Here is a 17,133-nt window from a genome sequence, read left to right as displayed (position 1 = left end):
TTACTCCAGTTTTGTGCCTTTGAAAACGTGAGTAGATGCTCAAGTCGGCCATTGTGCCGGCCATCTTTGTATTCCGAGATGTTTCACCTTAACGGGTGCATATTTCCATATCGAACTTGATGAAGATTCATGACATCTAACTATTTTTTTGCCGGTGATGCCTTGTATAGATACTGCAGACTGCCTTTTGGGTTATGCGATGCCCAGAAATTTTTCAAGAAATTCTTCAATCAATCATTTTGCAAATGAATAGTAAATTATTTAGATGATGTTTTAATTCACGGAAAAAAAACAAGAGCATAACGAAAATTTAGCAGAGGTGATGAAACGGCTGGAGAATTAATCTATCAAAATGTGCTATTGGACGAAAATCTGTAAGATTTTTGGGTTTCCGGCTTTCTGAAAATGGTTGGCAAATTGAAGACGACAAAATTAGAGCAATACAAAATTTTCGGGCTTCCCAATCCTTGGCGGAAGTCAAAAGTTTTCTTAGATTAATCACTTTCGTTGAAAAGTTCATCCATCAAAGAGCGGATAAGACAAGGCGTCTACGCGAACTGGCAAATGGTGATGTTTTCTACTGGAATCAAGAATTGGAGGATGAATTCCAAAATCTAAAGCACAAGGCATGGGAAGGAATCAATACGCTGGGATATTTCAGTAAGGAAGATCGCACTGAATTGTATGTTGATGCATCTCCGTATGGGTTATATTTATTACAGTTTGTTTAATAATTTTTAAAATAATAATTGCCTCACAGGTGCCGTTCTCGTTCAGTTTGATGGTGAATCAAAAGCTCGGGTTATAGCCTATGCCTCAAAATCAATTACGAATGCAGACAAAAAGTATCCACACACCCAAAAGGAAGCCTTGGCTATGGTATGGGGTGTGGAAAGATATTCTTTGTATTTACTTGGAAAATTCTTAACCATACGATCAGACGCAGTGTATGGCGCGTAAGAAATCTCAGAAGCTTACTACCATCAATCAGTAAGAAATTTTGTGAAAGTGTGCTCCTTGATTTTATCGTCCTCGGAAACGAGCTATCGAAAAAAACCATGCTTGTTTTCATACAGTTAATTTTTTTTGACTCCCATGTGTCTTCTTCCTACGAGATTCTAACGATCGATGCCATTCTAATTATATTATCGCATTATGGGTTCTTAGTAATTATTGTGCATTTCTTTCACCACTGAACTATCGCAGAAGTTTTTTCAAATGCGGGAATGTTAATAAAAGTGTGCGATTGCATCAAATCGAAAAGGTGTCTCCAGCGAGGTTGTTCCTCGCAGTTCAAAGAATAAGTGCTCTGAAGACACCAACATGATTCAATGCAATCCCGCACTTTTATTCGCATTTTCGCACTTATGGAGCCGCACTTCGCAGTGCAGTAGTGAAAAAAATAAGCAATATTTCCAAAGATCAAAACCGTAAATTTTCACATTCGTTGATTGAATGACATTTACGAGCGTTTACAAAACATAAAATAATGAGGGAAAACAGTTGCTAGGATCTCAAGGCCTGATGACCTATTGAAGCAAAACAAACTCGCCAGCTGTCAGATTCTTTTCCAATATGGTGGATTGTACTAATTGACACATTAAATAACCTCCTTTATAAATACCTTGGTTGTACTTATCTGGTTACGACCCCAAAGCGACTGAGGAAAAAACACCGCACTATCCACTGAAACATTGCAAAAAGGAATTATTTTCCGTGAATTCGATTCCCACTCACGAAACACGTATAAATTCGGACGATGAAGAAAATCGACAATCTTAACACACGGTACCAGACTCGTCCGCACTCAAAGTAAACCCGAATACGACTGACGACACAATATGCATTAGCCCATCACCGATCACAATTTCTCACGTCTCGATCTCACGTCTGAGATTTCTTACCAATCTTCCGTACACCACCCACTCATTCTGTAGTATCAGAATATGATGCACGACAACATATTTAACACGGAGTTGACTGACGAGTACGAAATTCACCGCTGCGATCGAAGCCCTATTACAACCCAATTCTAGTATGGTGGTGGAGTACTTGTAATGAATGAGCGAGTCCTTAGCGAGTCCTGGTCCCCGAACAGCCTCAGCAGACTCTCCCATTGGAGAGTGGCGCTTAAGCTGCTGAAGGTTTTCAACTTTAACTCCTGACTCATCTGTTGTTGAAACGACTCCTGAACAACCAAAAGCTTGGAAATTCCCACAATTGAAATGTCTGAATATAGTCTCCAAAATCAGAGTCCGAACATTCTCTCACAGCTACGGAACATCAAGCCCTTTTTTGTACAGTTCAAAAACTACCTGTCACGAAAGATAGAACCCTAGGACGTACATCCCTTATTGAACAAACGATTGAACTTTTTCCTGGGTCAAAACCCAAAAGATTTCCGTCATACCGATGATCTCTCACCGTTGAAGAAGTAATCAATGCAGAAGTTCAGCGAAGTCAAAGATTAGACGTGATCAAAGAGTGTCCAGAGCCGACAGATTTCTTAAATCCTCTTCTGCCAATCAAGAAATCTAATGGCAAATGGCGTATATGTTTATACCGTTTTAACTCATATTCCGAACATTTGAGGCCAACAGTGACTTCACATGCATCTAATATGCATTAATGAGCTGATATTTGTGAAAAAATCAATTTCTCCGCAAAGCCTAACTGTTAGTTGTTGGGTGTGCCGGGAAAATGGTTAATTTAAACTTGTTTTGTATTGTTTTTACGTAAAAGTATGAAACAACATTTTGATTCAAATGCCGAACACTGTGTTCATTCTGTCTCATATTCCGAAAACCTTGATTCAAATTCCGAACAGCACGAATAAAGCGTATTCAAATGAATAATTTTGTAAATAAATTTATCAAAGCTAGTTTTACTGGTCTCGAACTAAAGAATCATAACTACTCCCGAGGTTTAAAATATATTGTAAGACGTTAAAATTGAATTTCCTTGTTATTTGATGACATATTTCAGCGAAACATTTCAACCGAATCGCCATACAAAAACGGAGTGTTCGGAATTTGAGACTGTCTAAACTAGAGTACTAAAAAGGATGATTATCTATTCCCAAACATGATGGGCATCCTTCAAAGAATCCAGCGATGGAAGTACTTTTACGTTACCGATTTATCTGAATCATATTACCAAGTACTTCTCGTGAAATGGAAGGCACCAAGGATAAAACCGCATTCAGAACATATAAAGGACTGTTTCGATTCACGGTTATGACATTTGGGCTCACAAATGCCCCAGTGATCATGACAAGATTGATGCCACGTGTAATAAGACATGATTTAGAACCTTGGGTGTACGTCTACTTGGACGATATTATTATCGTATCCGATTACCTCGATGAACATCTGCGACTAACAAGAATGGCTGCAGAACGGGTGACACAGGCTCATCTAACCATCACCAATACAGTAACTTGGATACGTCTCATGAGAACAAGGACTTTCTATGGACGCGAGTAAAATTCAGCCAGTTTTGGATTATCCTTTTTTTTCGGGATGAACCACTGCGACCAGTTTTCTCTGATCTTTTGTGGTATACCCGTGTCTTTTGTTTAGTGCATGTCGTTCTACTTCATTACTATTGAGAAATAATGAAGTAGTCGTTTTTTATACAAATATCATTCTTTACCATTTTGCATAAAGCCTCTTTAGAAAAATATACCGTAAAACGGGGTAACTTTGATAATGCGGGTAACTTTGATAGTGCGAGACCCACAACATATTAAACGAAATAACGAAGTTTCTGTTCATCAGTTAAGCAAAACAAATGCAAAAGTAAAGAGTATTAGTATAACACTTCATGTCAAAGCTATTTCCATTGGAATCAAGTGCATTTGAGGCTTTTTATACGAATATTGAAAATTGACACAATTTTAGCATTTTCGAAACGCTTACAAACAATCTGTTCTACGATCACTATTTGATGTAGTTTTGAATAGTTGGCCACTTATCTTTGACAGCTTAGTTATCATAGAACTTGAATACGGTCTCAAAACTCTTAGCGAATAGCATTTTCACAAACTGGGATGATTTTTGTAATCTAAGTCAGAAATTTCCATATAACGTTAAACGCCTAGAGGTATGCAATACCCTACAAATGTTCGTTATTCATTCAATTTTGTTCGATTCATACTCCATTATCAAAGTTACCCCAAAACAGAAAACCAACTTTCGAATATATGAAAAATTATATATCCATTCATAATAAATCTTTTGGAAATCTATCGACTGCAATCGATAGCTAGGATGCCAGTACTTGTTTTAAAAATATAAATTATTATTCTTTGAAACAGCATGCATAAATATTCAAGTTTTCTTCGAAAAAACTATCAAAGTTACCCCGTTTTACGGTACCGCTATTTACACCTTTTGAAGAAAACAGTTTGTCACCATTAAACTCTCAAAAGCGCGCCCCTTAATCAGGTTCAGCCACTAAGCTGGTTGAATGATACTGATTTTGACCATGCATCGGTACTCTAGCGTATTAAATTATTGCTTCTACGTATAAGGTTCAAAGTCGTTTTTTGAAACTGTGAACAGGTTTCATCGCATGAGACATTTAGATTCCTTGAAACAAAAAGCTTATTTTAGAAGTTAAGAGGTCCGCTACTCCACTGATTCGGAATCGTTTCCCTCCTAGATATCGAAAGATAAACTCTTGAACTTGGAAAGAAATTGTCTCATGCGTTGAAACCAACCTCAGATGCTGATTAAGCCATTTTTCCACCTCGACCTCATCTAGGACAAATAGGTGGGTCTTAGTGGCTTGTTACTCTCTTATACTCTTCCGACCGACTCTTCATTGGGCTATCCTACCCCGAAGGACATCCGTCGACTCCTCGGGTTGGCAAGATTTTACTATAATGTATCGCCAAGGACTCGGAAATCGTCACCTCGATTAGTAACCATCCTTCAGAAGGACCGTCGCAAGTTTTCTTGGACACAAGCAGATTTCCTAAACGAACACCGAACACGTTGGTTCGGGCGGTTTTTCGTACTCTTCTTGCACTCTGTTTTTTTTTTATTCCTTATATTTATTTGGTAGGCACACCGTGCACTTGGCCGCTACTGTGCCGAGTATCATAGTATTCTGTAGCCACACTACTACGGAATCTATTTTTAACCTAATTTTTATTGCTATTTCGCTCTGAATAACACATCTACCGAGTAAGTAGGAGAAAGCCCTTGTGTTTATCACTGCAGTTGGTCCGATCCATGTCCATATATCCAGTTCATTGTTTGTGCGGTAGTTCAGTGTGCCGTGCTTCCAGTATCGAGTGAGGCATTGTTGCTTGCAAAGAGGGTCAGTTTGTCTCAGTCACCATCCGATGCTGACGAAGGATGGATGTGTCCCCCAGTGCACAGTCCTCCGTGCTGCGTCGTCCGGTGGCAGGACGTAGTTTTTTTTTTTTGTGGAAGGGCTGAGAATCGAACCCATGACCTTCCGCTTACAAAGCGAAAGTGTAACCTCGAGGCTACGGGACCTCCCATCGTGCACTCTGTTCTCGTATGCAAACCGAAAAGGCTCAAACCTGAACAGAAATTAAAACAGCTGAAATCAAGTTAAATTTCCACTTTTGGACACTATCGTTGCCAATCTTGACGACCACTTTGACAGTTATTTGTTTTGCTACATTTTTACTTACTCTCACTCTCTCTCAGTTTTTATGTTTTCTCTCGGTATTCTGAAAAGGAAAGCATTGGACACAAAGTGAGTCTAGGAGGGCGTGTTTGTTATGAGATTGAGTGTTTAAGAAAAAGGGTGGTCTCATACCGGGCTCAGACACTGTAACGGTCCTTCGAAAGTCAAAGGTGGCGCTTAAGCCGTTGCTTAGGAGCAAAATAGAACGTTACATGCTGATCGGTGTCGATACCGTACACGTTGATGATGCTTCCCATCTGGAACAAATCGTTGTGCGTGAGGCTGAAGGGAACAGTGCACTATTTGTTTATGCGATATACCTTCTACCCAACACCGAACCAACCGACTACGAAAGGCATGGTGGAAGCGTTTCAAGCATCTTCTTCTTCGTCTTTGCATTGTCCTTCTTCTTGGCATACGTCCTCACTGGAACAGAGCCTGCATTTTATGAGCAATAGGGTAATGACTGTTTATTTTGTTCTCAAACGCTAACAGTTGGCGCCAGCAGCAAAAATTACAGACAACAACCTTTCGAACATTTAGCTTCTCTTACCGGCCGAGATTGGTAGTCGGACAACTGTCAAAACGTATGAAAAATAATGAAAATCGTAAATTGCTTGCAATTAGGAAACTGGATCAAAAAAATAGAGATTAGAAATCAAGTGTAAAGTGAATACATAACTTTTTGTGTTTAGTTCATCTTCCATGGTGCTTTCTTTGCTTCAGGATTTCGTTTTTACTACCATTGAAAAAGAGCCATCAATTGCCTTTTCAGTTTTGAATATCGCCCTATTCCACAGTTATTAACTGAGATCTTTCTTTGCCAAAGTTGCCATTTTTCGCATTCTTATTTTACTGGAATCGATCCTCACAACTGGACTGCTGCAAATCAACCACTTGACGAATGCCAGCGGTCGAATGCTTGATTATTTTTTTGTGAATGACACTGGGAATTGTGAAATTTATGAGCCTCCTTTGCCATTAATGAATCGAACAGGCGAATTGGTGCAATTGACTAGGCTGAATTTCTTAATTTTTGGAACTGTGGACGACGCTGCGAGCAGATTTTATCTGGAGCTGGACAGGATCATTCATCGAGAAATAGGATTGCGGAAACTTTTTTCAATGTAGAAATAGACAACCCAGTTCTGGTCAACTATGTAAATTGCGAAATCGATTGAGGAAGGCACGAAAACGATAATTTCGGTCGAGAGACGAAGACCAAAAGGCACTTGAACGGGAATTAGGGCTCCAATTCAACTCTTTGAACTAAGCATGCTTTAGGTATTACGTGCTCCGTTTTTTTTTTAATTTCTTTGTTAGTATCATTCCAAACATTACATTCATTTCTTATATCTAGGTGTTATGTGTTAAACAACACTATCATCCTAATTTGGTAAAACAAATTTAAGCTTTTATTAACATTTTAACAACAAATTACATTTTATTTGCCGTAGCAGTTTAGATTTTTTACAGGTGAGTTGATTTCACCTGCTTATAAAAGAAAAAAAAAACGTTTTCAATTTACTTAACCTAACCTGAATATATAACGCATTAATCGTGGCAATAGAAGATTGCAACGATTTTTGCCTGAAATTATTAATTATTTTATTTTACATTTGTTCCAATGTTTCAACATTGGATATTCTATGTAACTCATTGGTACTATAGCAGGGAGGAAGCCTCAGATTCATTTTCAAAATTTTATTTTGAATTCTCTGCAGAGGTTTTTTCCTGGTATTACAACTGCTAGTCCATATTGGTAAATTACGTGCTCCGTGTAGAAAACGATGTCAAGGAGAAGCCACAGAATCTTTGGAAACACATTCAGCAGCGATCAACAAATTACGGAATACCTACCTTCAAACATGTTCTACGAGAATACTACGTCATCGTCATCAGCCGAGTGCACAAAACGTATCTCGTGTTTTTCAAGGCTTGTCGAGTAATATCCTTTGAATGAACAATACTTGAATAGTGTGCTGATGTTTGATTTCAACATGCCTTCGATTTCGAAACTGCTTCTCATCGATGATTCGAAAAGTCCAGGTCCGGATAAGCTGAAACCTTGCTTTATCAACGGCAGAAAATCGACGTTTCAAAAGCGTTTGACCTTGTCCCCCACGATCTTGCAGTTGAGCAACTGAAACTATTAGGGCGATATTCAAAACTGAAAAGGCAATTGATAGCCCTTTTTCAATGGTAGTAAAAACGAAATCCTGAAGTAAAGAAAGCACCACGGAAGATAAACTAAACACAAAAAGATATGTATTCACTTTACACTTGATTTCTAATCACATTTTTTTTGATCCAGTTTCCCTAATGGATCATTGAAGATAGTTTTTGTCAGTGCTCACTGCATCAAAACAAAGGCGCCACTGTATATAGGATTTAACATTGTGTCAGCATTGCTGTTCTGTCAAACACACAAGGCTACGGTGGCGCTATCTATGCTTTCCATAGCGGCCGTTTTGGTTATTTTAATGATCCATTGCAAGCAATTTACGATTTTCATTATTTTTCATACGTTTTGACAGTTCTCCGACTACCATTCTTCCATGCGCTTGTGTTGAAAGTTTGAGAAATTTGAGAATCCAGCGTAGCGCGGGGTAACATACAAACAACAGTGTCGTCGCTCGGCGGCCGGTAAGAGAAACTGAATGTTCAGAAGGTTGTTGTCTGTAATTTTTGCTGCTGGCGCCAACTGTTAGCGTTTGAGAACAAAATAAACAGTCATTATAGGGTAATGACTTGGTTCGGCAAACTCGGCTCCTTTTGCCGTTATTTCTGGTGTCCCGAAAGGCAGCCATCTAGGGCCGCTCCTTTTTGTGCTCTTTGCTCTCGATCTATCGATCGCAATCAAATCCCCCAAGATGACGTATGCAGACGATTTGAAATTCTTCCTTATGGTGACGTCACTTGTTGATTGCTGCGCACTTCAAATTGATGTAGACGCACTATTGAAGTGGTGCAGATAAAATGGAATGGAAGTGAATATTAAGAAGTGCAACTCTATTAAATTCTCCAGGTAGCAATCAACAACTACTTTTGATTACACTAACGTAATTCAAAGAGTCACAACCGTTATGTAACCGCAGAGGCATTTGCAGTTTTGGGCATATTAAGACGTAATACCCAAGCAGTTGGTGATGTAGATTTCCTGAAATCATTACCTACGTTTCGCTTGTACGCAGTATACCAGAATACGGCGTCACCGCTTGGGAACCATATCATTCCGTCCAAATGGCTTGCATACAACGTGTACAGAAATGTTTTCTGCGATTTGCTTTACGTCATACGAATAACGATGTGTACTTAGAAAAATGCAAACTCTACAAAAAAGACGGGAACTTCTACAACGACTGCTGATCTTCGACCTCCTGAACAATAATATTAATACTTGTCATTTCAGACCAAAGTCCCTAGTAGAGCCATAAATAGAATGGCAAGCATGAAGGTATTTTGACTAGTTGAGGAAATTTCCAACACGAAAAGATTCTCAATCGGCGCGATTCTCAACAGAAAATCTGGATCTGTTAAACAGCTGTATTTGAAAGTATCGGCTATTTGAGAAGCTGATCGATAAGTTTCTGAAGATTTTTCTGCTCCCTCCCACGGAATCCAATACTCAGTTTTCTTTGAATTCAGCTCTTGCAGCTACAGCAATGTAAATTGCCCCACTAATTAAACTATCTTATAAAAGAAACCTTTGCTAGATCCTCATGTCAAACCCTCTAGAAAAAAAAATGAGTATCATGAATCTTGAAACGTATCTCTGCGACGTGACTCAAATTAAGACACGTGCCATTTGAACTCAGCTACTCAGCCAAGCAGCCGATGGTAGGATATTTAACTATCTCGTCTTCTACACCAAACAGTACGAACTGCATTATCCACTAAAAGTTTGTCCTGACATGTAAAATTCTCAAGCAAGGAAAGCACAAGCAATACTCCCGTCTTCTTTCACGCAAACTGCATACCGATCGAGGGGCAATAAATTTCGCTCGTTCCAGCACGACTTTCTGAGTTTTCTCCAGGAAGCTACTGTCCCGATTTTACACTCAGCGGAGTGTGTAATCTTTCTCAGATTTAAATTTCGAAGGTGTTCTTCTGGAAAAGAAGAGCGATTAATGGTGCGAGGAAGGCCCACAGTTAGTTTTTCCACATGAATAATAAGATTTTTTTAAATAATACCCTTAAGAGAACTTTAGTGTAGTTTTATTTTGGGAATATTTCCAGTGGCTAATAGTAGATAAAACTCAAAAGTTATCTCATCGCTCTGTGTTATCAACTACATATCTACTTTATATTACAACGATGGTACACTTTCCAGTTTTAACCACTGCCTGAAACGGATCCACATAGTTCACGAATAATGCATAGCTACTTCATGGGTGCGCCACACCTGCATCAATCATGGTATACCATTATATCTGCATGGTAAACAATTTCTCCTTCGTAAGGATTTAGTTGCGATCCTGTTCACACATATCATCAATGCAAAATTTTCTCGCAATATTGTTGGCTAGCATGGAAGGATGAAGCATCAGTAAGTAGGAGAAAACGAGGAATAATGTAATATTATGTTTAAGGCCATTCAGGGATATGCTCTGAATTGTGTTATGCTTCTGATAAGATGCTTATTATGTGAGTCCACGTGCGATAATCCAACTGGGTTGAGAAAGCATTGTTTTTTTTTTATTTTTTAAATCATTCAAAAAAGTGCAATCTGATACGAAAGAGCTGATTAGTTGATCTAGGAACTAGTCGAAATGAAAAGTTTTCAAAACTGACCACTGATTCAGAGCATCGGTATTTAACTTTTCCATCGAATGCAGAACGGATAGCGGCAAGATTGAATCATGGATTTTTCTACTTCCTGCTTTTCTGTTGGTGTTGTTTGCAGTCGATATGCAGATATATATAACGACAGAGGATGTATTATGGAAAACTTTTTCAATCATCTCTCGTTAGATGACTAACTAATGGATATGCTTGTGGATCAGATTTTATTCAATACAGACAGGAGCAACTTTTATAGGCTTAATATCATCATGTACCATTCGAACACTTTTGTTTAAATGTATGAAAGCCTTATGAAATTCAGATCATAATTACCAAAGCAACATACATGCTATAATGAGTACCGTAAAACTGGGTAACTAGGAACATCAATCGTTTGAAAGAAAATCTGATTATTTCTGCATTCTGTTTTTTTAACAAGTGCAAACGATTGCAGATAAAAGATTGCATAACGATTCATTTTAATGTACCTATAAATTATCATTTAATCAAAGGTATATTTTCGGTTTTGGGGTAACTTCGATAGTGGGTATTAAAATACATCGAAATTCACACCGAAATTACTGCTTGACATCATTGAAGTCAGACCTGGATTGAAGAATGTTAACCTTCGGGCTGTCACGCTGTTGTACTTTGTACAACAGTTGTGATTGATATGTTACCATTTTGTAACAAAGATATCAATCGATAAGAATCTGCTTAAGAACAATACTCAACAGTTTTTGTTTGCAGTATATCCCTTTATAATGCGGTAAAACCAACAAATGTATATAGACTTTGCATAATAATGAACGCACTACATACGGTTCGAGTATACCACAATTTGAAACCGGTATATCTAAAAATTCAAAAAATTTCGAAACTTGGGGTCTTCAGTAAAGTTATTCTGGAGATGGAGCGCTATCTGATTGCACCTCATTTAATTCGAAATTCGGCTTCTAGTGGCACTAGTGAGTATGAAACTTTAACTTTTGTTTCGTAGATATCTCAGGAGCTTGTTCATCTAGAAAGATGGCTTCTTCGGCAAAGTTGTTTAGAAGCTCAAGGGGTATCATGATTTGATCCAAGAAATTCGAGAATTTGCTTCTAGGCACTATTGGGCATAAAGCTTTTATTTCGCGGATATCTCAAGAGCTAGTTCATCTAGAGAGATGGCGTCTTCGGCGAAGTTGTTCAGTAGCCAAGAAGTTCTCGATTTTGTCACCAGGTGGCGCTAGTGAACATAAATTATTATTTTGCGGATATTTCAGGATCCTGATTATATAGCAAGATGGCGCCATCGATAAAACTGTTCAGTTAGTTAGGGGGAATCATTTTTAGAGCTAGTTGATTTAAAACTTTGATCATGAAACTATTGTTGCGCAGATATTTCAGGAGCCTGACCACTCATAAATATGGCGTCTTTTGCAAAGTTATTAGGTAGCTCAAAAGCAATCATTAATTGAGGCAAGAAATTCACCATGGCCACCAGGCGCTAGTGAGAATGAAACTTTTTTTTGAGGATGGTTCAGGATCCTGACCAGTAAAAACGATGACACCTTCGGCAAAATTGTTCAATAGCACAAACGCTTTCATTATTTAAGCCAATCTCGAATATCAAAGCTCAAATAAAGATAGGTTTCGATCTAGTGAACAACTCTGCCGAAGACGCCATCTTTCTCAGTGGTCAGGCTCCTAAGATGTTTGCAAAACAAATGTTTCATGCTCACTAGCATCACCTGGTTGCAAAATGTAGTATCAACCAGCTCGATCAATGATTGCCCTTGGCTTATCATACAACTTTGCCGTAGACGCTTTCTTCTAAATGGTCAGGATTCTGAGATACACTAAGGTTTTTTTTTACACGGTCCCCCGTGCCGTGCAAAAAAATTCCGTGCAAAAAAAACCGTGCTAATTCTGGAATTTGTGTAAAAATAAACCGTGGTAATTCTAGAATCCGTGGAAAAAGTACCGTGTTAATCCTGAAATTCGTGTGAATAGGAAAAAAAAGCCGTGTTAATTCCGAAATCCGTGGAAATAAGTAAAAAACCGTGTTATTTCCGAATTTTGTGCAAAAAAAGTACCGTGTTAATTCCGAAATGCGTGTAAAAAAAGCCGTGTAAAAATAAAGCGTGCAAAAAAAAACCGTGTAAAAAAGACTTTAGTGTATTTTTAAACCAGAAGTTTAATGCACACTAGTGCCGCCAGGTGGCAAAATCTTGAATTTGTTGGCTAGAATATTGATGCCCCTTGAGCTGTCGAATAACTCTGCCGAAAACGTCATCTTATTAAATAATCAGACTCCTGAGATATTTACAAAACAAATGTTTCATGCTCACTAGCGGCGCTTGGTGCAAAATTTAGAATGAACTGGCTCGATCAATAATTGCTTCTGGCTTTTAAAACAACTTTGCCGAAGACTCCATCATTCTAAGTAATCAGGCTCATGAGATACCTGCAAAACAAAAGTTTCATGTTCACTTGGTCCTAATTGGTCAGGATACTGAGATATCAGCAAAAAATGTTTCATGCTCACTAGCGCCACCTAGTGGCAAAATTTTAAAACAAGCTAGCTTGAACAATGATAGCCCTTCAGCTACTGAACAACTTTGCCGAGGACGCCATCTTCCTAAGTGGTTACAAAACAGATATTACAAAACAAAACTTCCATGCTCAATAGCGCCGCCTGGTTGGAGAAATGCGTATATGAGTGACCACTTCATGTCAGCTCTTGATTGTTGAAAATGTTTTTTTTTTTCTATATTTAATCTAAATCGAGAGCTATTTGTTTTATTTTTTGTTTTTTTGTTTTGATAGATTTTTCTTCGTCTATTTTCTCTTTGGCTTAGTGCACGAAACTCTATTGATTTTCGGAACATTTTACAATGCTGGATGACGAATGACGATGACTACTTTCTACTCAAACAAAAACAGCAGTCGAAAACTGTCGCATGACCAGTAAGCTGGTATACGTGTGGTAACCAACGCAATCCCAAAATAGATTCGGCTTGCTCGTGATTATCTGGCTTCCATTCCTTTACAGATGTCATATCAGACTGTCCTAAACGGAGTCTGACTTCCAGACAATTCGAGACAAAGTTCCGAATTTCAATCTTTTCTTGTTGATGTACGAGCTTCGGGTGATAGTTGAACAGTTATGTCGAGACTGTCTAAAAATCATTAACATAGTATCCATTTAATTGCTTCCTCTGCTTCTGGATATTGGGCAGTTCCTTAGCATTGAGATTTTTGATGTAGCGCACCGAACATGGAGAGAAAGAAAAACTTGAGCTAATTACTCTTCAGGGTGAATCCTGTATCGATGATACATCTGTTTGATGTCTCCGGAATTTGCGTATATATGACTTACGGTAATGGTGTTAGCAGATCAGGGCCCTTAAGAACAATCGTGTTGATGTGCCACGAACTTCAGCGGCAACATCCCCAATAAACCGGAGTTTTTCTGGCTTCTTCGACTTTACAGGGGATAGGCAAAATGATTGAGATAGGCAAAATTTTGCCCAAATTCAAATGCTTATAACTTTATGAAAAATGAATGAAATTGGATGCATCTGGAAGCAGTCGACGGCAAATTTGGTAAATGTAAATGTAGTAAATGTAACACGAGTCCCAGTGAAAAGAATCATATATTGTCTTGATAAAACTCTATCGATTTATTACCTGTTGCACGTCTCGCGTAACCCTGCCAGTATCAGATCTTTGTTGATCTTTCGCTTGCGGCTTTTCTAATGGTTTAGAGCCATAGGGTAGCTGTTGGGAAAACATGTTTCATCGTGTTTCCACAAAAAGCTTGTTTCGAAACCCCCTGAAATACGGCACGTTGTAGACGACAACAGTGATCGGGTTCTCTTGCCTTCGTTGGATTTCAATATGACGGTCGATGGCACGATTCGCAAACTATCAGCGAGAATATACTGCTTTACTAAATCGTGGAGATCGTGATTCTTGTTCGCACGCTTCATGTGAAATGCATGACGAGCCAAGTCGATTTGAATCGACGATTAACCACCGTAAATACACCAGCCTAGTCTCGTTTTGGTCGCTATAGGGTATCCGCGTGGCCCTTCGTGAACCTTAAGGAGAGCTATCAAGAACAGTTTTTCGATACCTATAAGCAACAATAGTCGAGCGTTTTCATAGTCTTCAATGGGTAAGCCGTAGAGATGCGGATAGACTTCGATGAGTTTGCGCAGTTTAATGGAATAAATCGGTAACTCCAACTTTGTTGGGTAGTGCAATGAGGGATGGTGACGGATTCTGCAACCAGATATGGAACATTCTTTAGGACGACGACACGGCCACGGGGCAAGACTTTTCAGGCAGGATCTGCACAAATCGTGTAGTCCAACAGTTTTCCATCTCTCATCTGCAAAAAATCCGTAGGATTTGACACACTGTTCCACAGGACAAACTGCCTTGGCACATATTACGCAAATCTTTCGTTCCATTCCTTGGTGTCATGATGGTAGTTGCCCTTGACGGTTTATCCACTGCTGAGCGATCTTTCTCCTTTTCCTTTTCCCGTTGAGCATACTCCGGGACAATACACTGTTATCTCACTTGCCTTTCTGGTAATGTCGGCCATGAACTCTCCGAATACACCTAGATCCATTACTTCTGCAGCATCTTTATAGTCGACCCACTTCAATTTGATATCTGCGGGTGATTTCTTACCAGCTCTTGTAGATGGGACGGATACATTCATTAATTTAGTTAACATCTAAACAAATAGCACTGAATCAAATTAATTAACTCATTACGCGTGGTAAAGATGGACAAATTATGGGTGAAATTATGAAAAAAAACTACGTGCTCGGCTGGGATTTGAACCCAGGACTCTTGTATGCTAGACGAGCACTTTACCAACTAAGCTACCGAGCCACTTGGTGACCCAATAACTGAGTTGGTTACAAGTTTAGAATTCAAATCCCTACAGACCACGTGGACCCCTTTCATAACCCATATCCATCCATCTCATGTTACTACACACGCGGAAAGAACGAGTGCGATTTATTTAGTGTTGAAACTGTTTGCCTAAAGCAGCTACATCTGAAAAGGGTCCGCGTGGTCTGTAGGGATTTGAATTCTTAAGTTGTAACCAACTCAGTTATTGGGTCACTAAGTGGCTCTGGAGTACATATGCTCCATGTTCGCAGAAGCAAAAGCTAAAGCATGCCCTCCCTTCCCTGTCAGCATACGATTTAAGTTCCCACCGGCGTTGTTACCCGATTTTCTCTTAGGTTGCTCGTACCCTGGCCAGTACCGGAATTTGTTAGGGATATGAGTTGCTGGGCAGAAGGCTTATTCCTTCAGGTATGCGAGGCACCAATGGTTCGCCATGCCTAGTCATTTACAACCCAAATAGTTAATTTTAGTATCATGAAGTGTGAATTACTAAATTATCGTCATTTTTTTCTAGCACTATCAATTACATAAATAATACAAACTTCATTTGCGTTGGTGAAGATGTATAATATTAAAGGCTTTAACATATCTTTTATATTACAGCACATAATTTCCATATTGTGAAAAGTGTAGCAAAGTTAACACTCTACTTTCCAATGGTAGTAATAGTCGTGTGAGATAATGGGCTGACAGTAAAACAAAAACAGCAGATGAAGTTTTCAAAATAGCTTTCCAAACTACCGTCCTATCGATTACCATCAGCAATAAAACAAACATACTCCAATTTATTCTCTTCAAGTTGAACGGACCTTCGTTTGAAAACATGATTTGTTTCGGGAAATATAATCAAAGCATCGTTATTTTCAACAAAATGCTAAACAATCAACCGATTAAAACAAACGAAAAAAAAATTAATCCCAAACCTTGAATGTCACTTGACTTCGACTATTGAATATTGTCAATATCATCCTTCTATTCTGAAAATGTTTTCCACGGTGACCTATTTCAAATTATTCTCTGTAGGTAATATTTCCTGATGCTATAATTCGCTGTAAGCATTTTAAAATTGACTTAAGTTTTGACTTCCAACAGCACTGATCCCGATTAAGAAGCAGTTCAATTAAAACTTGAATCTAAATAAAATATGAAACTTAAAAGTTACATGATTATAACTTTTTGCGCTTTATTTTTTTTTCTTTGCAGATAACTCTAATATTACTTGTAACCCTACCATTGCTGGTGCTATCAACGCCAATCGATTCCTCAAGCAATGCCTCCGTAGAAGACATCGATAGATCCGATCTCACGCGAGCCAAACGTTCCGGTTTCAGTCTTGTTTCCGGTCTTAAAAACGTAAGTATTTCCCCTATTTTCATAAATCACCTCTCCGGACTACAATCATACCACCTGATGACCGATTAAAGACCAGTGCACCCCTCAAAATCACCATTCGCACCTTTCCAGACACTTCTATCGGGAATAGGACGAGCGTCGGCCTCGCTAGCAGCTAGCAGCGCCGGGACGGCATCTTCTAGCATTGCAATGCACTCTTCGAGCGGAGGCTCCAGTGGAGGACACTCGTACGAAAAGCCACACTCCTACGATAGTCCGCACTCGTACGAAAAGCCTCACGTAAGTTGCACGTTTCATTACACCATTTCCGGACATTTTCATTTGAACACCTTTCACATAAATCTGCTCACAAAATATACTCTGTGCACTAAAAGGACGCCACTTAGCTTCTCGACCCTTATCATC

At 38.9% G+C, this 17,133-nt stretch overlaps 1 protein-coding gene across 5 annotated transcripts in view; it reads left to right on the top strand.

Annotated features, from left to right (window-relative positions):
- LOC110677132 overlaps nt 1–17,133 on the top strand; it is a 147,576-nt gene that overhangs the window by 92,534 nt on the left and 37,909 nt on the right. For 4 of the 5 annotated variants that reach the window (XR_002500975.1, XR_002500979.1, XM_021847901.1 and 1 more), the window contains exons 3-4: nt 16,579–16,728; nt 16,840–17,007. Coding sequence is in view for 2 of the 5 variants with exons in the window: in XM_021847901.1 (XP_021703593.1) it covers nt 16,579–16,728; nt 16,840–17,007 (318 nt within the window). In the remaining 3 variants the exon portion in view is untranslated. The remainder of the gene's footprint in view (nt 1–16,578; nt 16,729–16,839; nt 17,008–17,133) is intronic. The other variant, XR_002500980.1, reaches the window with a different exon arrangement.

This window comes from Aedes aegypti, chromosome 1, assembly GCF_002204515.2.
Source record: "Aedes aegypti strain LVP_AGWG chromosome 1, AaegL5.0 Primary Assembly, whole genome shotgun sequence".
Taxonomy (NCBI): Eukaryota; Metazoa; Arthropoda; class Insecta; order Diptera; family Culicidae; genus Aedes; species Aedes aegypti.
The sequence above is the reverse complement of the archived record's forward strand: the minus strand, read 5'-3'. Positions and strand labels throughout refer to the sequence as shown.